The sequence below is a fragment of the Aedes aegypti genome, chromosome 1, assembly GCF_002204515.2.
Source record: "Aedes aegypti strain LVP_AGWG chromosome 1, AaegL5.0 Primary Assembly, whole genome shotgun sequence".
In the NCBI taxonomy this organism is placed as follows: Eukaryota; Metazoa; Arthropoda; class Insecta; order Diptera; family Culicidae; genus Aedes; species Aedes aegypti.
Genome location: NC_035107.1, coordinates 75,863,606 through 75,885,862, shown reverse-complemented (window position 1 = coordinate 75,885,862; position 22,257 = coordinate 75,863,606). Strand labels below are relative to the sequence as shown.

Below are 22,257 nucleotides of genomic sequence, written 5' to 3'. Positions count from 1 at the left end.
TTGCTTGAGTCCACCAGTACGTCGGTGGTCTCCCATTCCTAGGGTGCACTTTTCTAGGCATGGTCGCATCGCATGCACGCGAAAGCACCGCTACCAGTTCTTCCCCGCTTAGGCCGAGTAGATTACGCTCACGGCGGAGCGCCTCTCTAAGTACTTCGTCATTGAAGGACGATGTCTTCCACCTACGAGGGCTTGGCCTTAACCTAGCCGCTTCCTCAACCCGCTGCCTGCTGTTGTCGTAGTCGATACTTTAGCGAACCGCCAGGTGGTCGCTGTGAGTGTAGGCATTGTCTACCCTCCAGTTCGAACTACTCGTTAGGCCAGGACTACAAAAAGTAACGTCGATAATCGACTCCGCTCCGTTTCGGCTAAAGGTACTTTTGGTACCAACATTAGCCAGATCGACATCTAGCACGGCCAGTGCCTCTAGCAGGGTTTGACCTCGCTGGTTCGTGATACGGCTTCCCCATTCCACGGCCCAGGCATTGAAGTCACCCGCTATTACTACTGGCCTTCGGCCTGTCAGCACGGTCATCATACAGTCCAGCATCTGCGTGAACCGCTCGGTCGACCAACTCGGAGGCGCATAGCAGCTACAGAAGAGTTTACCTTGGCGATCACGAAGCCCTCGTAGGTAGTAGACACCAACTTCTGGACAGGGTATTTACCCGTCGTCCATATCGCCGCCATTTTTCCGAATCCATCCACGACCCAGTTGCCGCTGCCGGCGGGTACTCGGTATGGGTCCGATATGATGGCGATATCCGTCCCCCACTCAGCAACTGCCTGATACAGCAGTTTCTGAGCTGCGTCACAGTGGTTCAGGTTCAGCTGCGTTACCTGCACTGTGACTTTTCGATTATGGCTCTTTTGAAGGTCGGGCACCTTGAGCCTCCCGTTGGATGCTTGTTGTTCACGGACTTCCCGGAACAAATCAAGCACTTGGGAGGGTTCTTGCAGCCTAGTGCCTGGATCCCTACACCTAAAGCAGATCACCGGTTGCTCATGTATGTTCAGTGAGCATTAGAGTGGTTCAAAAAAACGATTTTGCTCCACACCGCTCATTCGATTCTAGATCAAATTCTGAGTGTCCTCCCAAAATTTGAGCTCATTCAGATGAAAACTGAGACTGCACAAGCCCTTTAAAGTTTATATGAGAACTACTATGGGAAAAGCAAGCAGTTCATTCAATCGGTCATAGTGTTTGCCCATGTGCTCTTGGGGATTAGAACTACGTTGATACTGTGAGATACAATAGTCAGCTACAACTTTGCCGAAGACCGTTTTTGAATCAGATGTCCCAGTAATTAATTATTGATTTTCGGATGAGTTGTAAAACTTTGGCTATAATCATTGAGCTGTTCTTCGGGCATCACTGGATATATGCAGTAAAACATAGTAGCCATGATTTGTGCGTGCTATCTTTCGCGCCAGGTGCAGCAATGTTGCCTGTTCGGAAGTTTAATGAGCACTGCTGAAGAATGTGTGACTGGATATAAATCAATAACTAATTACTGAGGCGTCCGATTTGAAAACGGTCTTCAGCAAAGTTGTAGCTGATGAATGTATCGCACAGTATCAACGTAGCTCTAATCATCAAGAGCACATGGGCAAAAACTATGATCGATTGAATGAATTGCTTGCTTTTCCCATAGTAATTCCCATATAAACTTTAAAGGACTTGTGCAGTCTCAGTTTTCATCCAAATGAGTTCAAATTTTGGGAGGACACTCAGAATTTGATCTAGAATCGAATGAGCGGTGTGGAGCAAAAACGATTTTTTGAACCACTCTAGTGAGCATACTGACCAACCAACCTTGATCTTACCTACCTTAGCGGACTTATTTGCGTCCGCCACAGGTAGGTGTACTAAGGCCACCTGAGTTCCTGCTGGACCTTTCCGTAGCTGAACGGCAGCGGTGGGCAGCTGAATCTCGCACTGTTGCCGCAGTGCAGTGACGAGCTCTTCTGCGTCAAGGTTCATCACCTTCAGAGTCACTGACTGCGTTAGAGCCATCACCTCGACACCCTCGCCAAGGACTTCTTTCGCCAAACTTTTGTAGTTGGCGCCCTTGTGCTCCTTGTCACGCTTAAGCTCGAGGGTCATTTAACCTCTGGCGCTACGAGAACGTCCGTCTGCCAGATGGCCGGCCAATGGCTCTTCGTCGACACCATAGCTTGGAGGAACGCATGGGAAACGATCTTTAACTCGCAGAACCCAGACAACCAAAATGTACGTATAACCAAATCACCTTTTGCTTTAGGCGATGCTTATATGTGCAAAGTTTCACGTATAAGATGTCGCGAAAAGGCCTTATGCGTACAAAAGTGGAGGCGATTTACGTACATATTTTATATGATGAAACATAACTTGCAATGCGTGTGTGTAGATTTTCTTGCGAATTGGTCTATACTCTTATGCGACTTTATTTATGATAACAAAGTTTATTTGACAGCTGCTACGGATTGATCCGACTTACTTTGTAAAACTATGCGGAACAAAACGAAATGTACATATGAACTCATAAAATAGCGTTTTATGCGAGGAAATTCATCGATCAAACGATTTCACCCACCATTTAGTGCGGAAGTGATGCAGTTTGTACAAATAAATGACTTTTGTCGTATACTGCTATGCGACTTCTGGTTGTCTGGGAAGTCTTGCAGCAGAAGATAGTCCACTACATCGTTAAAGGGTACATCTGCAAACTTCCACAGGACAAAGTTCAGCAGCAATCCAGCAACGCATGGATCTTGCCCGTCTTTCCAATGACCAACCGGAACAAACCCATGAAAGTTCGAATAGTATGGGACGCAGCCGCAAAAGTTCACGGTGTATCGTTGAATTCGGTTCTCCTGAAGGGCCCGGATCTGATGTGCTCTCTTCTTGGCATTCTGATACACTTCCGACAGTATCTTGTTGAGGTGACGGGGGACATCCGCAAAATGTGTCAACGCGGACCGGTTTATCGGAAGTCATTGAGAGGCGTGTAAAGCAATTGCCAAATCTCACTACGTCGATGAAATGATGATTAGCGTAGCAACAGAGAAGATACGAAATTGGATCAGTAACTTCAAAAACGTTATGAATGCGCTGCAAGAGCAGAGCGTAGATAACGAGAAAAGCTGTCTACTGAACTGGCCACTGAGAAAGTCCAAGGAATGTGGTGGAATACTTACAAGATTGGCTGGAATCGATACGATGAGGATTTGTTGAAGGGCGATCGACGTCCTACAAAACGAGAGATGCTGCGAGGGCTGATGACCATATTCGACCCAGTAGGACGGATTGCCCACTTTCTCGCCTATTTGAAGGTGTTACTTCAAGACGTTTGGCGATCTGATATCACATGGGACGAAGAAATCGACAAAGATGCCTACATTGAATGGTTACCCTCCTCAGCGTGAGTACAAATTAAATTAGGTTGTTGAAGATGAGCATTAGGGGAAATCAGGGTAAAACCGACACTTTGGGTAAGCTCGACACCCTTTGATTTTTCATGTTTTGAGCAGATTTTCATGCAGTTTCCACTACGCTATATTTTAACTTGTGAAATGTTGTGTTTCAAATGACATTACAACTGACGCTACCAATAAACTAAAAAAATAAACAACAAATCATATTGGATAACATAGAAGCAACAGCAGTTGCAATATTTCGCTATTTTTTTTTTTAAATTTCGCATGTGAAATTTTTAAAATATCATTATTTGTTCTGCGTCTACATCATCATATACTATTATTACGTTGATACAACATGAAGGAGAAATTAATTTTTGGTTTTTCAACAGCTGAAAACGCTATTGAAAAATAAATGTTTACTCGGGGTAAGATCGACACTTTCATTTGGGGTAAAATCAACATCTTTCTTTGCTTCATAATCTAACTTCAAAGTATCTTTCTAAGCCAAAGACTATCTCTGCAGTTTATGTGAGTCTTAATTTTCGAATTCCAGTGAAGTTCACGGAAGGCGAACTTGTTAACATGTAAAATATGACACTATATAACTTGCCACAAGCTATCATTAAGTATTTAAAAAAAATATTTCTATGTTATCACGTTTGAACTTATTTGATGAAGCTTGAAGAAATTTTTCTCATTTAAAATTGAAGAATTTGAATTATTTTCACATAGAATTCGAAATATTTTCACATAAATTAATCTTATTGTTTATTTACAAACCATGGAGTTCAACAGTTTTTATAATTTGAAAATAATTACACTTTTCTGTTTTGTTAAAATAAACGATACATCTTCATCTTCGTAGACATTCCATGAACACAAATTTATCATATCCATGTGTATTCACCCCAACTTTATAATCTTAGCATCGGACATTTGTAATTTTCACATATATTTAGTGGATCTTCGGCCTCTCCTCAATAATTTACGTAATGTGTGTATAATCCTTTAACGGAAATGGTCATATAAGTCGAAAGTCATGTTTAAAGCATTCTTTTAAATATGCAATGTGATGGTGATGTTCACAACGTATAAATTCTACTCAAAGTGGATGTGTCGGTTTTACCCCAACAGGGTGTCGATCTTACCCGCACTCTCAATTGGCTCACCTAAAAATAATGAAATTTCAATTTGACTTAAATCACTATATAACCTTAATATATCATCCAGCGATCGCAAGGATTGATAGATTTATAACAAATTTGTGATTCTACAACAATTTTAGGTTCGTTTAACAAGCGAAAGTACACAAATTTTATCAATAAGCTTAGGGTGTCGGTTTTACCCCGAATTCCCCTATAAAAAATTACGATTGTTGATCAAGGATTTCGCTTTCTTCGTTAGTCCAGAGTACAAGTTGTTGGGCGGTTGAATGCTTTCGTCAGTTTAGTAGAAAACCCAACTGAAAGCGCTCAAGGACCTATCCCGGCAATTCCATTCCCCTGCTTCCATGAATGAGTCAAAATTCTCGACCCCACTCGATGCAGCGATGAAATGCCACTCGCAACGCCAAAGCCGTCGATAATAAGCACAAGTACCCATCTACTTTTGCCCCTTTACATCATCATCGTCATCCCATTTCCGGTCAAAGTGGAAAAAAGAAGCTATTTTCTCTTCTTGGCATCATCATCGTCGTCAACGGACGTTGTCACAACCTTCTCATCGTTGTTATTTCACTGAATGGTCTTGGGGTTGATAAAGCAGAGACGGCGGCAGCAACAGCCTGTCTCTCTTATTTCTTTTTATTGGCATTACGTCCTCACTGAGATAGGGCCTGCTTCTCAGCCTAGTGTTCTATGAGCAATTCCACAGTTATTAACTGAAAGCTTCCTTAGCCGAAGCTGCCATTTTCGCAGGAAGTCAAAGAAAAAATTCTATTACGGAAAGATCCTAGACCAACCAGGAATCGAACCCAGACACCTGTAGTATGGCTTTGCTTTGCACCATGTGGCTAAGGAAGTCCCTAGGTCTCTCTTTCTCTGTCGGTGCAATTTTTCACACTCAGGCACGTTCTTGCTTCGGTTACGGTCGGTCGTCATCTGAGGAAGAACCGACGGTTATTGCATATCGAAGAGCAAACCTGACGTAGGGTAAATATTTGACCCTTCCTTCTATGTTCTGCCATTTTCCCAATAGTTCCTTGTTCCGTGTGGAAACTGTGTGTGGGTTGATTGTGGGAAGTGTGTATCGTCTTCTCTTCCGTCTCTAGCAGCTCGAGTCACAGAGGAGTAGGTCATCGCCAAGAATTCACCCGGAACGGACCTCTCCGGTGTCATCCTCATCCTGGAGCCATGTCTCGGTTGGAAGCGAAGCAAAATAACCCTGGACGGCGCACAACACGATACTTGAACCTTTTCAGATGCCCTGTGGGGATGGTGAGCATTTTTTCCTGGGTTGGTAAGAATGTGACTCAGATGCATTGACGTAGCTAGGATTTTTTTCCTGGAGGGAGCCTTAAGGGTCGAAGCGTGTTGTGACGGATACATAAAACGGTCGCCATAATTGGGTCCTAAAATGTTTAATGAATTCTTGTTTTTATTTAATAACACGAAAGAGCATGTTCCTGCAACTACTTTAGCAATTTTTCCCGCTCAAATTACGGCTGTTTCATATTTAAACTTTAATTTTTAAAATGGTTCCAAATATGAACCTTGACACTTTTGATCATGTTTGGCATTCACTTTTTCGACAAAAACACCACAGGGTTTGTAGTTTTAACATTGGGGTTGTTCTTATCTGACATTTCGGAAGGGACACGGAAAACAAAATACATCCAAAATTTGAGTTTAAACCTAGGGGTGTGTCAAAATATCAAAAATAGTAAAAAATACTTTTTTGGACTTAAACCAACTAAAATTATTCAAAAATTGAGTAAACATGTGTTTTTGGTCTAAATTTAAGCGTTTGGCACTAAAATTGGGACAGGGCTTTAAGACCCTATTATGGGGGAGGGGTTCTGGCCACTCTGGCCCCTGTTCCTACGCTCTCTGCAGAGATGGGGAAAAAAGGTCAGCAAATGATGAGGGACCTCTGAAGCAACACTCTGCCCGACGTTGGATGCTGCATAATGTCCGCTGCGGGTATTTATCCTTTGGGGAAAATTGAGAAAATGATCGAAAATGTTTCGTTTCGCTCGTAGGTATCTTTTTAGTAGGATTCATCGTTTTTTCCTTTTTGTTTGCTTAGTGGGTGGTACTTTTTTCAACACACTCGCTGCTCGTCGATGGTGAAGGTGCATGGTAAGCTTGTTAATTTTGCACGAGCTCAAGTATTGCTATCACTGCTGGAGGACTTGTTGCTGCACCCAGTAGTGGCTCTACGCTCGAGTGGAATAAATATTGGCTAATTGAAAAGTGCTACCAGGATGTAGTAACAGTTTGAAGCAACTTGAAATGGAGACAGATCAATTTCCTTAGGGGATTTAGCCACAGATTTTTTATTAGGGTTTGATTAGTAAAGGATTAGGTCTAAATTAAAAGTATCTTTGAATAATAAATTGACAAACTTCAGTAATATCTCTCATGCATTGTGTAGAACACAGATACTTACGTTAAGGAAGATCAAAATGATTCTGATTCTGATTCTGGTTTGACAATTACCAAAGTACTTCCATGAGAAACCCACGAAGAAACTTTTAGAATTTCTATTCGAGAAATGTCTGGGCTGTTTCTCTCAGAGATTGTTATAAATTAGGGTAGATGTACCAATAGTGGAGGTACTAAGCACGATTGAACTTCATTTAACCGCGTAAATTCAAGAAGTGCAATTAATGTACATGTTAATGTTGTAACGGGAAGTAACGACCATTGACCTAATGAGAAAAAATATTTCATCACAGTAACCCACGGTATGTCAGTGAAAAATAATACCTCCACTATTGGTACACTGTTCCTTTAGTTGCGGTATATTTTTAATTTGTGTTCCTATAGTTGCGGTATCCGTTGTTTTCTTATGGGATCCTCCACTATAGGAACACTTTACCGCAACTATTGGTACAAGCAAGAACAGTTTTAGCAATTTTAGTGATATTTCATCAGTTTTAAACCAATTTGAACGCTCTTTTCAACTGTTCCGTGTTTCAACAAGCCAATACGTCGATTGGCAGTGTCGCTTCTGTGGCTAGTGTAATAAAATCAGTGGAAACGGCACTACCGCAACTATAGGAACACCCACAACTAAGGGTTAACTCTATTAAGTACCTTAATAGAGTTTTTTCTTGAATAACAGCAGGGAAAATTATTGATTTATGGGAATTATATCTCGTGAAATGCAATCGAACAAAATCCAATAAGTCCTGCTGAATTTATTTTTTGTTTGTATTGCTGTGTGCGTTTGAAATGCAAATATCAAGTGCGGGAACACCAAACGCGGTAAGATTTTTCACAAGTAATGCGATGTCAAAGATAGGTTTTTCTTGCTAGGGCGGCGGTGATTTATATAATCGTTGCTAGGTGTCCTTTGATTGTTTTGTGTTACCGCATTCGAAGGACGTTTAGTCGAGATTTGCATCTCAAATGCAAACAGCAATAAAAGAGAATTTAAGATTTACTGTTTACACTTCTGTACAAAAACATGTAGAAAATATTGCTCAAATGTAATTTTGCTTTGATCTAGTGTCTTTCAGCAAGAATTCGTAACATTGCTGCTAATGCTCAAATAACAATAGATATGAAAAAATAATCAAATTTCCTCATTGGTTGAGAAACTTTCTGCGTTACACGTCCAGCAAACAAGTTTATTTTGAAAAATAAGAACTTAAACTTTCAAATTGCAGTTTAGAATCAGACACAAAAAAGTATTCCATTTCATTCTTCGTTGAAACACAAACCAAAATCATGTATGCATACCGTGTGGGACCGAAATCCGTACAGCACCGAAATCCGTACACTTGATTGATTTTTCATTATTCTAATATTAAAATGAATACATATACAATTTTAAAATTACACATCTAATTACAATAAATTATAAAGTTGTTGTTCATGCTAATTTGATAAAAGTAGGCCATGATTGAAAAATCGTAAAAATCAAAATGTGACCGCTCATCATTGTGATGATTGGTTTGTGTGCCTTCTTAGTGATTTGCTAAGAAGAGTTAGAATAGTTTCCAACATATTAATAGTCAAATTCGCACTCTTTCTGAACCAACATTTGATCATGACGACTTCTTATAGTGAGTATTTGTAATTCTTCAGGAGTAAATGCTATTTCTGAACAGTTCAATAACTATTTGGGAGGTTTATTGCGCTGTACGGATTTCTATTCATAATTTCAAATTGTATCTTAATCCGTACAGTACAAAACTTTAACATATTTCATCACGATTTAGCCAATAAGTATGATTATATGAAGCTGTAATGTAACGCTGATGATTAAGGCAAAGGCGTTGAAGCAGTGTACAATGGCTAATAATTCCCGAAAGCTGCGAATGCTTTAGGTATTTTGAAAATCATTATCAGAGATGCGGTAATACAGGCGATAGGCAAAATGATTGAGATAGGCAAAGCTTTGTCTAAACTAAAATGCTTATAATTTTACGAAAAATTGATGAAATTGGATGCATCCAGAAGGCAAATTTGGTCTAGTATCAGGAGCTTGCTTGGCCATGCATATTGGCATCCGGACATCGGAAAATGTCCGCCATTTTTTTCTGTCATTTGTATTTTTGTGCGATGTGAAGCTGGTATAGATGTTTATAATTTTTCTTGAAATAAGAAATAATTAGAAGTTGAATGCCGGTGAACACAATAAGATTCGTTAGAAATCCTCAGATATATGACCACCACGTAAAACTGGTTCCGGAAAATATGGTCAGTCATGTTTGTATTTCCAATCATGTTATTATTATCCGCAGCTATATCCAAATGGGCATCAAACTTCAAAGTTGTGCTATCGGAAACATTATTAGATGCACGGACCACTGTATAGTAGGTTCCAGGTGCCTTGGAGGAAGTGGCCAATTAGGAGCATTTCTGAAACCATATCAATATGGGTGTCAAACTTTAAAAGAAGGTAAAGCTCGCGGGAGCATTTTCAGAGCCAGCGGCTCCTAGAGCACTGTATAACAGGTTACAAGTACCCCGAGAGACGTGGTCATGTTCCGAATTGGCCAATTCTCTAAGGGCCCCTGGAATATACTGTAGAGTGGTTATTACATCTTGTGGTTCTAAAAATGCTCCACATCCTCCAAGGAACATAGAACCTACTTTTCATGGTAGACGGTGATTCTAAAATTGCTTCCGGAACCATGAATTTTATAAATATTAACCTTTGTTACCCAAATTGATATGATTCCGTACATGTGTGAAATTTGTCATTTCCACCTTGAACCTTGGGTACCTTGAACCTACTATTCAGTTGTCATGGCAGCCGGTGGTTCTGGAAGTGCTTTAGGAAGCAACACCTTCCAAAATCTTAATATTTGATACCCATATGGAAGTAGCTCCGGACATGTTTTGATTTGGCCACATCCCCCGGAGCACCAGGAACCTACTATAGAGTGGTCGTGGCAGTCGGTGGTTCTGTAAATGTTTCCGGAATTATCACTTTCAAAAATCCTGAAGTTTGATGCCCATACTGATATAGTCTAAATATATTCCTAATTGACCACTTCCCCTAGGGCACCTGGAACCTACTATAGAGTGGTCAGTGCGTCTAATGATTCTGAATATGCTGCTGGAAGCATCATGTTGAAGGTTGATGCTCACTTGGAATAAAATTGACGTCTTTAGCATTTGAGTTTTGAATTTTGGGCAGCTTTACGGATTTCGAATCACGGGTGTACGGATTTTGATTCAACCTTATTAGAGTGTACGGATTACGATTCAAGACAAGAGAATTTAATTCTTCTTTTTTAAGGTTTCTACTCAACTTTAGGCTAATTTTGGGATTAAATACACTCCCATGCATAAGTTTGAGCCACACGCGCATCATTTTTGTCCATATCTCAGCCATTTTTCAACCGATTTTAATAGTTGAAAGCTTTTTTGAGCACAAATAATGGCGCGTACATGATTGGTTTGAGATTTCACTGATTTAAGTAAGTTCAGGTGAACCCAAACTTTTGCACGATATACCATACTGAGGGGTGAACCCAAACTTTTGCACGATGACTTGACTGAATGTTGCATTAATTTTGAATAGTTTTCAAATTTTTCCGCAAAAATTTCATGAGTGCTCTTCAAAGAATATAAGATTACAATTCTAATGACACCTTGTTTAAAAATTTTGGTCGATCCAATGCTGAGGAAATTAGATATGATTTTTCAGTGTGTTTTTTGAAAAATGTTACAACTTTAAGTAAAAATTTAGTATACAAAGTTCAAAAAATGTTTTTATTAAAATACATACGAAGTAAGAATAACTCTTTGCCTTTCAAATGTGGCTTAAAGAGTTTCAATTGGACGTGTAATCACAGAGATATGGACAGAACACTTTTGTATGTTTTGAGGGGGTGAACCCAAACTTTTGCACGGGAGTGTATGTCTTAAAAGATGTGAAAGTCATAGAAAAAGAGTGATTAATTGCCTTTTACAAATCCAAATATTTTTAACAGAGGTTTTTATTTGATTAAGTGCTTAGGTGTACGGATTTCGGTCCCACACGGTATAACAACACAAGGGATCATTTTCCTTGAGTACATCCCATTCGAATGCTATTCCCGCTCACAGTCAATCGATTTTCATCACCATCATTTTCATGCGTTTCCCATGAATTTTCCATCGGGTGCAATTTATTTTTCATAGCATTTCGATTCATTGCACCAACCTCTCTCTACATAAATCGATACCTACCGTGGCTTCAAAGCAAAACGGATGGCCAAACCATCCATTGAGCAACACGAACAGGAGATGCAACAGTTTCAACTCCAATCCTACCGTGGATGGTGGTGTGCTTTTATAAAACCAAGCACGAGCACACCATTCAGCGTCTTTCCACGCGTCGATTCGCCAAGTCACACACGTGTTGCATTGACCCCGAAGTCGTTGCACGGTGGTTCTATTTTTTCTGCGAAGCGGTCATAAATTATCTTATATAGATATAGTGTATAAATTATCTTATATAATATATGAAGCTTTTATACATTTTTTTAAAGTTGAAGATGCATATACCAAATGCACGCTGACGATGACGATTCTTCTGTTAGTTTCGTCGTCGAATTTTTCCATTTTACGGCGACGATTGACTACCCTGCTTTTGATCTTCAAACCAATTTTCAGGTCGGCCATGTTGCATACTTTAGGATAAAAGCTCCGTATAGGATTCAACATATGTAAATATTTGAAAATGATTCTGAAGCTTCCTCCCTGGTATGGTAAAATAGAATATCCAATGTTGAAACATTGGAACAAAAGTCGAAATGAAATTGAATGAAATATGATGTTAAAAAAATGATCAGTTGTACGAAATTAGGATGATAATGTTTTCTAACACAGAACACCTAGGTATAAAAAATTAATGTAATGTTTAGAATGATACTAATAAAGGAGAAAATAAATAAATAAATGTTATTTTACATGAAACGCTCTGTAGAAAATTTCTTGAGCAAATAGCATCCAGTGTGCACTGAGCTCGGTACCGTGCGGAACCGGTCATGTAAAATCTTGCTCCGTCATTCAATGCTTTTACGGTTCATGGGGACGGCAGTGTCAGATCTGTTGCTGTTCGTTTCAATCTGCTTCAAACGTTGGCAGTAAATTTCCCCGCTTCCGTCACACGCTTTGAATACACAATCGCTAACTGTTGCATTTTTGTCTCTATTTTTTCCATTTCCAGTGGAAGTCCAGCGGCCGAAGCAGTCGGAAATCCGCGACTTTTACATCGAATCGTTGGCGGAGAGCACTTCGTCCCTCGGAGCTCACACGCACCACCATCCGGTGGGGCGGTTCTTAGATAGCAATCAACTTTCCAATTCGGACCGAGTTCGTGAAGCTGCAGGGGAAGACGATTACCGGCCGGTGCTGTCCAACACCTGGATTGACGATTTGGAAGCGGATTGGGCTTCCGAGCATCCGCACCGGAAGCCTTCGCGAGCAGATGGGAGGAGGACGCGTCTCGATCCCATCCGGTGGAACTCAATTCAACCGAACATAGAAGCTTACTTCGATGAGGGTGACGTCGATGCCGAAGATGATGACGATAAAGTGCTCGACGGCACCTTTCTTCCCCGGGATTGTCTCGGGCACGTGTGGAAACAGGATCTCATGTTCGAGGACCGGATGATGATGAACTGGAGCGTTCCGGTAGGGGATGTTGGGCTGTTTGGGCGAAGAAGCAGCGGCAGTAGTAGTAGCAGTAGTACTAGAGATAGTAGTCAAGATGACAAAGGCCAGCGCAACAGAACTGTCTATTTTAGGTAAGTTGAAACTTTGCATTTTATTGTTATTAGCTTGGAATTATTGTTTATTCTTTGGGTAGGTACACCGCAAATTCGAGTGAAATTAATCACCATGTCACACATAGAGCATCAATATCAATGTTACCCGAAGTAGGAGAACTGGAGGGATTTTTCAATAAAGGCCAAAACGCGCCACAACTTCGATTTGGACGAACGATGTGTTTTAGAATGCTTTAATAATCTAGGGTGAAAGATTATAGAAAATGGATAAAAATGATTCTTTTTTATACATTTTTAAGTTTTTTTTTTACAGAAAATCGTAAAATTCTATAGCAGCTGCTGAAGTTACGCTTAAATTAAACCTTATAAATGCGCATTTTTTGCTGCATTTTGCGGGGTAATTCAACACTTGTTATTTTCATATTTTTTTAGTTGCGTACTAATCTTTTTTGGAAAAAATGATTTTTCCTTACATATTTATTATCATGTGTTAAACATACTAATTTAACTTTAAATAACTTTGATCGTAGGTACTAAAATAATCAACACAATTGCTTGCACTACCATTTCATTACATTTTGCATTATTAGAAAATTAGAACTCGGATAAGGAAGGCCCCTTAGAAATTGTTCATTTTAGCTTAGAGGTTTGAGATTTTTGGCAAAAAATCACACTCACTCGAGCCGTTTGGGAACTAAATATTAAATTGCATGGCTAGAACAATGATTACCCTTGACTTATTTATTTATGGACTTATTTATGGTAATAATTACATTAAATTTTTCGTAACAAATATCAAAAACAAAGTTTCTGCTCGTCGATATCTGATCTAAATTTAACATGCTTACTTAAGTATTTAGGATGGGATTTTATTTTAAAAACATAACAAATTATCCGTCCATACTTTAACAGAAATGTGAAATATGCTTCAGTGAAGTGATATATGAATTGTAAATGATTTGCATTGAAATAAGGCCCTAGTTGTGAAAATTTCGCAAGCAGGGAAAAAACCGACCACTGTTGTTGGGGTAAGACCGCCACCCCTAATTTGTACCAAATAAAATGTCTAAACAATTTTAAAAGTTGTTAATACGTTGTACATTACTATTCAAGTAAAATTAAATCAATTGTGTTGAAAATACAATCTGCATATATTTAAAAAAATATGGGTGTTTCAAGGTGATGATAAGTATATATCTAAGTTTTCTTGAATTAATTAACCCTAAAAATTATTCAATTGTTACGTTAATCAATGTAAAATTCATAAAACATTAAACTTTCTAGAATCACAGGGAACTGGTATATTTTTTGGCAAAAATGTGTATGAAAATCGTGATGATCGCTCTTACCTCGCGGGTTAGCGGTATTACCCCGTCGCTGAAAATAATCGTGCTAAGACATCACTTTTCCAAGCTTCAAGAAAAAAATAAATTTTAGCAAACACAACACCTGTGGTATTTTTTTATCATGCCTAAAGTTTCAAAAAACGACATGGAGTAGTGTTTGATCCTTTGCTCGCGTTACTTGCTCCTGCGGGGGCGGGTGATGTGAGCAGAATCATTCGTGTCGCGCGTCGCTCGCGTGGCATGATTAATTAGTGGCGCGGATCGCGAAGCAGGTAGTAGTGTTATTATTGTACTACATGGAAGCAATCACTTAATGGGATAGAATTGTTTTCCTCTACTACTAAATTTGGTAGCCATAACATACAAAGTTCAATAAAAATAGAAAAAGGAAAAATGATGCATTTCACAATCGAATCCGTCTTTATTTAATTTTAAATTTACATAAAAAACGAAAAAATAACGACTCTCTTTTAGATAATTACGTAATTTGAGATTGAGCTGTTTTGATAAAAAACATTTATTTGTATGTTTTAGTGCTACTCTCAAGGAAAAAGTTTGAAACATGTAGAAAAACCTTTTGATTCTGGAGCTTGTTTTCATAGGTCCCACTTAACCCGGGACCAAAAAAAATGTTCATATGAAATGAAAATACCTGTTTATTGTACTGATGGAAATTCGATTCATAACGCACTTATTTTTTGCGAGCCATTGCAAGACGTGTCACAATTCATCATGCAAGATAAAAATGGAACTGAATTTTCAGTAGGGCTAGGGACGTTCCGATATTGCGAAGTATCGATATTTGATTCGATACAATTATCGAATCGAAGTATCGATACCACCGATATATTGAATCGAAATATCGATATATCGCAATATCAGCATATCATATATCGCAAAATTCTTGTATTACTTAGTTACCTGACGTTGAGTTTCCTACGACTCGCTAATATTTTTTTGAATCCTCAATAGAGTGCAGAACCACTTGGGCCATGGTTCACTTTGGCATGGGGGTTTTTCACGGCCGAATCGTCTGAAACTTTGCAATAAGAAGCGCTTCAGTACGACGCATACTGAGGCCAAATATGAGCTCTGTAGCTTTCAAAAAACCTCACTGCCCAAGTGAATCAAAAGTGCCAAGAATAGGATCCGGCTCCCTATTATCGTTATTTTGATAGATATGGACATTTATATTTTCTTTTATGATACACCCCAACCTCTTTTTACGACCGTTATTGGGGGGTCGTAAAAAATCGGTCGTAAAAAAAATCAGGGTTATAATTATGTTTTTGAAAAATGCAACGTCTAGATGCGGAGATACTGATTCGAGATATTCGGCAAAGTTGAAGCATGGTTTGAGGACTTTCCAAAATGGCCGTTCAAGTTTTCATATTTTGATAATAGATGGCAGCACTGCTCGATTGTTATCAAAAGAGCCAATTTTATGGAGGTGTGATATGCAAATACCAAAAAATTTTAAAGATAACGATACCGAATGTTCACCAAAGTTGAAGGAAGTGTTGCGAGCCATACAGTCGGCCGAATCACAAATGTTCATGTGGCTGGCAACACTGTTTAAGAAGAATAAAGAAAAGATTAAAACCATAAAACTTGAGCGGAACAGAAACAGTCGCTCAAGGGCTATCATTATTTGAGTTAATCTTCAATTTCAAGGCCTGGTGTGTACAAATATTAGATAGCCGTTGAGCACTGAACAACTCTGCCGAAAACACCATCTTCTTAAGTGATTGGACTGCTAAGATATCAGTAAAACAAAAGTTTCATGCTCACTGACGCCGCCTGGTGGCAGAATCTCCAATATTTTGGCTTGAATAATGATTACCCTTGACTTAATAAACAACTTTGTCAAAGACGCCATCTTTCTATATGATCAGGCTTTTGAGATATCTTAAAAACAAAAGTTTCATGCTCAGTAGTGCCACCAGGTGGCAAAATTTCGAATCAACTGCCTCTAACAATGATAGTCCTTGAGTTACTGAACAACTGTGCCGAAGACGCTATCTATCAGGTAAACAGTTTTGAATTTCTAATTTCTTGGCTGAAATAAAGATAGCCCTTGAGGTTCTGAACAACTTTTTCGAAGACGCCATCTTTCTAAGTGGCCAGGCTCCTGAGATATCTGCAAAATAAAACATTCATACACACTAGCGCTGCCTGGCGGCGAAATTCCGATATTGAGTATTCACCGCATGTCAGCCCATGACCTCCTCAACAACTTTGTCGAAGATGGTTTTTCTATATTTAATCTAGATCGTGAGAACATGAAATATATGTTGAACATGGAATACCAAGAGTGTTGCACAAAGTACAACGCGCGACTAGGGGCTGTCCATTAATTACGTAAGACAATTTTAGCGATTTTTCGACCCCCCTCCCCCTATGGTAAGATTTTTTGTATGAAAATCAAAAATAATTTGTATGGCGCGTAAGAAATCTTAAAGTCCCACCCTCCCCCCATAAACCCTTACGTAATTTATGGACCACCCCCTACTCGCGTTACAAAAATTCGCGCGACAACCGTAAGATTAAACATTGTTGCATATTTATGAAAAACTTTATTTGTATCAAGAAAAGGCTTTAATAAGCTTAGCTGGCAGTCACTAGCAGGATTGCCAAATATACAAATTTACGAACGAATAGTTTGTGACCAAGAATCTGTATATACAGCTTACAGATGTTTTGGAAAAATACATATATACAGATTGTGTATTCAGAATTCTGCCAAAATTGTACAGATTTATATAGATTTTTAAGCAAAAATGAAAATACATATTGGGGAAAACTATTGAATTCATTCTCAATTGTGATAACTCTGCATGGTATAGTTAAAAATTATTGTTATTTCCTTCGATTTCTTGTTAAATTCTCACGACTCATTAAACTTTTAGGGATACTGCCTTAAAATACAGATATTTTGCTCCAGGATACAGAAATACAAATATTTCAAGGAAAAAAATACTGATTTTAATGTGTCAACCCTGACTACTAGTGAATCAAATAGTTATAAAACCATACGCAATACAAACAAACAACAAAGCAAGCGCGCTCGCAATCGTTTGTCCCAACTTTGATGGATTGGGATACATTTTTTCTCCTGAGGTTGTCATGCCTAACACAGGTGCATGATTGTTGCAACGTTTTCTACTTGAGATCAATCAGTCAATCACGGAAAAAACTCTCGAAAAATGCAAGCAAACCCAAAAAACCGCTATACACGCGGTGAGTGATAATTATCATGTAAACAAAAGCATAGACGGACCTGTCACATGAAAAAGCTTATAGTGGTTATCACTCTCAATGATATAGGTGCCCTAGGGTAGAAGTGGTTGTGAAATTTAGAGGAAAATAATATGAAGTCTGCCTCGAAAACCCCCAAAATCTGATGGGTATTTTTTCATATTAGGTAATATTTCCATACGCAATTTGATGAGTCTGGAAAGCGTGTGCAAATTTATTTTTTCTGTGTATGACGAGCGCGTATGCTAGTGTTCGTGTGTTCAAATGTCACTAAGCTCTGTAGGTGGAGTTGTAGTCGATGCATTCCTTTCGTTAGCAAAAGGCGTCGGATTGAAGGAATTTAGGGGTGTACATTTTAACTTGAACTTAAATTAAGTGCTTGTGTGTCTTATTGTTGTCGAATAAATATTAAAGGATCATAAATCTTCTATTGCCAGACTATTCCTATTCAGGACAAAATGTTGTTTAAAGTGAACCTAACCTAGAAACATCTTCCTCATGATGCTCGGTGTTTGACTCTTTAGTGTCGGCTCTACCATAACCCGCACGTCTTCATTTGCCACCCATCACTCAACCCACACACATAAAGTGCTAATGTTTATCCTGTCACCAGTGCAATAACACACACCCTTTTGCCGACATAACAGATTTCTTGTTCACAGTAACCACACTTTAATGGCTCGATTATAGTTCCCATTTCGCATTCTAGTTGATCTTGCTTCTCGCATAGGAGACTATCTTTTCCATTAGGTTATAGGATGTCTCTAACCGGCACCCCACCAATCGAGTAAAACTTTTCCTATTTATTCAGTCTGGGGTCTGGGGTGTGAGAACAGAAGCACGAGTGTCGTCCCGCCTGGGGTCAATCAACTTTAAAACTTATCACAACTAGTCAACACCTAACAGTCTCCCGATGAGGGAGAGAGAGAGAGTACAGTATTGCCTGAAGGTTATATACACAGAAAAAATATTTAAATGTCAATGCAGTGACAACTGCAATCTGCTGTAAAAATTAATCCAATTCATGCATTTAAAAAAATAGTATAGCAATTTGCGCTATAAATATGTGCATGAATATACATTTAAATTTTACAGATGTGCCACTGAAAATCACAACTCATGAGTATAAAACTAGATAATAGTTTAACTTTCAAAAATCACATTAAGGACATTCAAGTCATATGTAACAAATATGTAAAATGTCTGTATCCACTTATTACCAGAAAATCAAAACTTTGTCTTATGCACAAGCTTTTGATCTTCAAACAAATTTTCAGCCCAGCCATGTTTTATGTTGTACTAATATAGACTAGCTGTTGTATTACTAGGAAGAAAGCTCTGCAGAGGATTCAAAAATAAATTTTGTAAATTATTTTGCGGTCTTCTTCCTGGTATAGGAACAATGAGTTACATATAATATTCAATGTTGAAACATTGGAACACATGTCGAATAAAATGATTGATAACACTGCGGAACACGTTTTTGTCTCCATGCACCAAAATACCGCTATTCACTTAATTAAGGGTTGCTGAATCCATTGCCGTTTTCAGAAATATCATAGCACGTCTAGTTTTTGAGATATTGACTGTTGAAAATGCAAAAAATGACTATTTCAGCCAACTTGCATGCAAGTTTGCCAGCTTGTAAGGTAATATATTGGCTTAATTTGCCACAGAATTCAAACTTTATGTGTATAACAATACTTATCAGCAAAGTTTGTATTACTTTCGATACGGAAAAGTTATTTTTTGATGGTTTAGAGAATTGTTGTATTTTGCCATATAGAAGAAACGAAGAATTTTGTATGGAGACTGCAAGCATGTTGAAAAAATCGGTTTAATCGAAATTTAATCGCGCAGTTTCAACCAAATTATGTCTGAAATGAAAGTTCAAGTTCTATTTTGCATGTTTGGTGGATTAGATTACAAAAAAATATGATAAATTGTACTTTAAATTTCATGTAAACATTAATAAAACCAGTGTTTTTTACAACTTTGGCGACCTGTAGCTAAAAATTGTGACGTGCTGGAACATTTATGAGAAGGGCACCAGATTCAGCAACCCCAAATCTACTAGAGACACATAATTTGATCCTTGAGACACGCAAAAATGTCATTTTTGTTACGCTGTGTAATTTTAAACAAAAACTGATGCAATCTTCTATTGCCACGAGCAATGCATTATATATTTAAGTTAAGCTTATAAAAAGCGTTTTTTTTTCTTATAAGCAGGTGAAATCAACTCACCTGTTAAAATTCTGAACATCTATGACAAATGAAATATAGGTAATATGTTGTTAACAAAATGGTCATAAGAGCTTAATTTAGTTTTACCAAATTAGGATGAAAGTATTGTTTAACACAGAACACCCATATATAAGAGATGAAAGTAAATTTGAAATATTAAATAAAGGAATAAAAAATAAGAACATGTCGAACGACACTCCCCATACTATAAGATTCTCGACTGTACGTGTAGTTCGACGGATCTGAAAAAAAACTTTCAACTTTCAGTTAAGGCAACGCAACTCATTGCACTTGCCCCTCGCAGAAAAAGTTCTAGTGAATCTAACACTCTACTGACAGAGTGCAACTTTCAAGTTATGGGAACGAAACTTCTTCTGGAAAAACATATGATGAAAGCGGAAAGGGAGGGTGGCATATTGATATCCCGAAGAGCGTGTCATAAACCGGGAGAAGAATCTCCAACCATAGTGGCATGGAAGCGTGCCGTGGGTAAAAGTTCCTCATTGTTCTAATGGAGTTTTGAAAACATGAGACAAACTCACACTGGGTTCGGTATTGGCTAGATGGAACAAAAGTGCTTTTGTTTGAAATTAGTTTTTTGCCACTTCCAGCAGGGAAACTGTGAAAAATGCTGTCTTTGTCTCACGGTCATTTCCTTTGTTTTCTCTGTCTTTATTTTCAGGATATTATATCGTTCAATGACCAGCCATATTGTTAACGAACTGATTTACACAATGGTGCTTTTAAAAGGTATGTATCAATGAACTTGTGACACGTGCTGGGTATCGACTTTCAACTTTCAACTATTATGTTTTATTTTTTATTTTTCTTTTTTTACAATTTACAAGGTATTGATATTTCCAATTCATTACTTACTTTTTTGGCTTTACGATAAAGCCTCGCCAACAATTATTCGCCAATTCAATCGGTTCATGTCCGCTTCTCTCCATCCTCGACTGCGACCCACGCTCTCCAGGTCTTAATGCACCTGGTCAATCCACCTAGCTCGCTGCGCCCCACGCCTTCTTGTTCCGACCGGATTCGTAGCGAACACAATTTTTATAGGGTTGTTGTCCGGCATTTTTGCAACATGCCCTGCCCAGCGTATCCTTCCAGCTTTAGCTACCTTCATGATACTGGGTTCGCCGTAGAGTTGAGCGAGCTCATGGTTCATCCTTCGCCGCCACACGCCGTTCTCCTGTACGCCGCCGAAGATCATCCTTAGACTTCGGCGTTCAAAAACCCCAAGAGCTTGCAAGTCCTCCTCGAGCATAGTCCACACCTCATGCCCATAGAGGACTACCGGCCTTATGAGCGTTTTGTACATAGTACATGCGTGAATCTTTCTTGACCGCAGCTTCTTCTGGAGCCCATAGTAGGCACGACTTCCGCTGATGATGCGCCTTCGTATTTCCCGACTAACATTGTTGTCAGCCGTCAACAAAGATCCAAGGTAGATGAACTCGTCCACCACCTCGAAGGTATCTCCGTCTATCGTAACACTGCTTCCTAGGCGGGTCCTGTCGCGCTCAGTTCCGCCAACCAGCATGTACTTTGTTTTCGACGCATTCACCATTAGCCCGATTCTTGTTGCTTCGCGTTTTAGGCGGGTGAACAAATCTGCCACCGTTTCAAATTTTCTCCCAATAATATCCATGTCGTCCGCGAAGCAAACAAATTGTCCGGATCTCGTGAAAATCGTGCCTCGACTGTTAAGTCCGGCTCTCCGCATAACACCTTCAAGCGCAATATTGAACAACAGGCACGAAAGTCCATCGCCCTGTCGTAGTTCCCGCCGAGACTCGAACGTACTGGAGTGTTCGTCCGAGATCTTCACGCAGTTTTGCACACCGTCCATCGTTGCTCTTAATAATCTTGTGAGCTTCCCAGGAAAGCTGTTCTCGTCCATGATTTTCCATAGCTCTACGCGGTCGATACTATCGTATGCCGCTTTGAAATCGATGAACAAATGGTGCGTAGGGACCTGGTACTCACGGCATTTCTGGAGGATTTGCCGCACGGAAAAGATCTGGTCCGTTGTAAAGCGGCCGTCGATAAAACCTGCTTGATAACTTCCCACGAACTCGTTTGCTATAGGTGATAGACGACGGAAGAGAATCTGGGATAGCACTTTGTAGGCGGCGTTTAGGATGGTGATTGCACGATAATTTTCACACTCCAGTTTGTCGCCCTTTTTGTAGATAGGGCATATAACGCCTTGCTTCCACTCCTACGGTAGTTGTTCCGTTTCCCAGATTCTGACTATCAGCCGATGCAGACAAGCGGCCAACCTGTCCGGGCCCATCTTGATGAGTTCGGCTCCGATACCATCCTTGCCAGCGGCCTTGTTGTTCTTGAGCTGTTGAATGGCATCCTTAACTTCCCCCATCGTGGGAGCTGGTTGGTTTCCGCTGTCCGCTGTGCTGACGTAGCCATCGCCTTCGTTGTCCTGACCTTCTGTGCCAGTGTTCTCTGCGCCATTCAGGTGTTCATCGTAGTGCTGCTTCCACCTTTCGATCACCTCGCGTCCGTCCGTCAAGATGCTCCCATCCTTATCCCGGCACATTTCAGCTCGCGGCACGAAGCCTTTGCGGGATGTGTTGAGCT

At 39.4% G+C, this 22,257-nt stretch overlaps 1 protein-coding gene across 1 annotated transcript in view; it reads left to right on the top strand.

Moving 5' to 3' along the window:
• The window catches only part of LOC5574758, a 454,311-nt gene that overhangs the window by 413,421 nt on the left and 18,633 nt on the right, over positions 1-22,257 (top strand). Inside the window, exons 3-4 of the mRNA XM_021838542.1 lie at positions 12,238-12,817; positions 20,333-20,400. Coding sequence (XP_021694234.1) covers positions 12,238-12,817; positions 20,333-20,400 — 648 coding nt within the window. The remainder of the gene's footprint in view (positions 1-12,237; positions 12,818-20,332; positions 20,401-22,257) is intronic.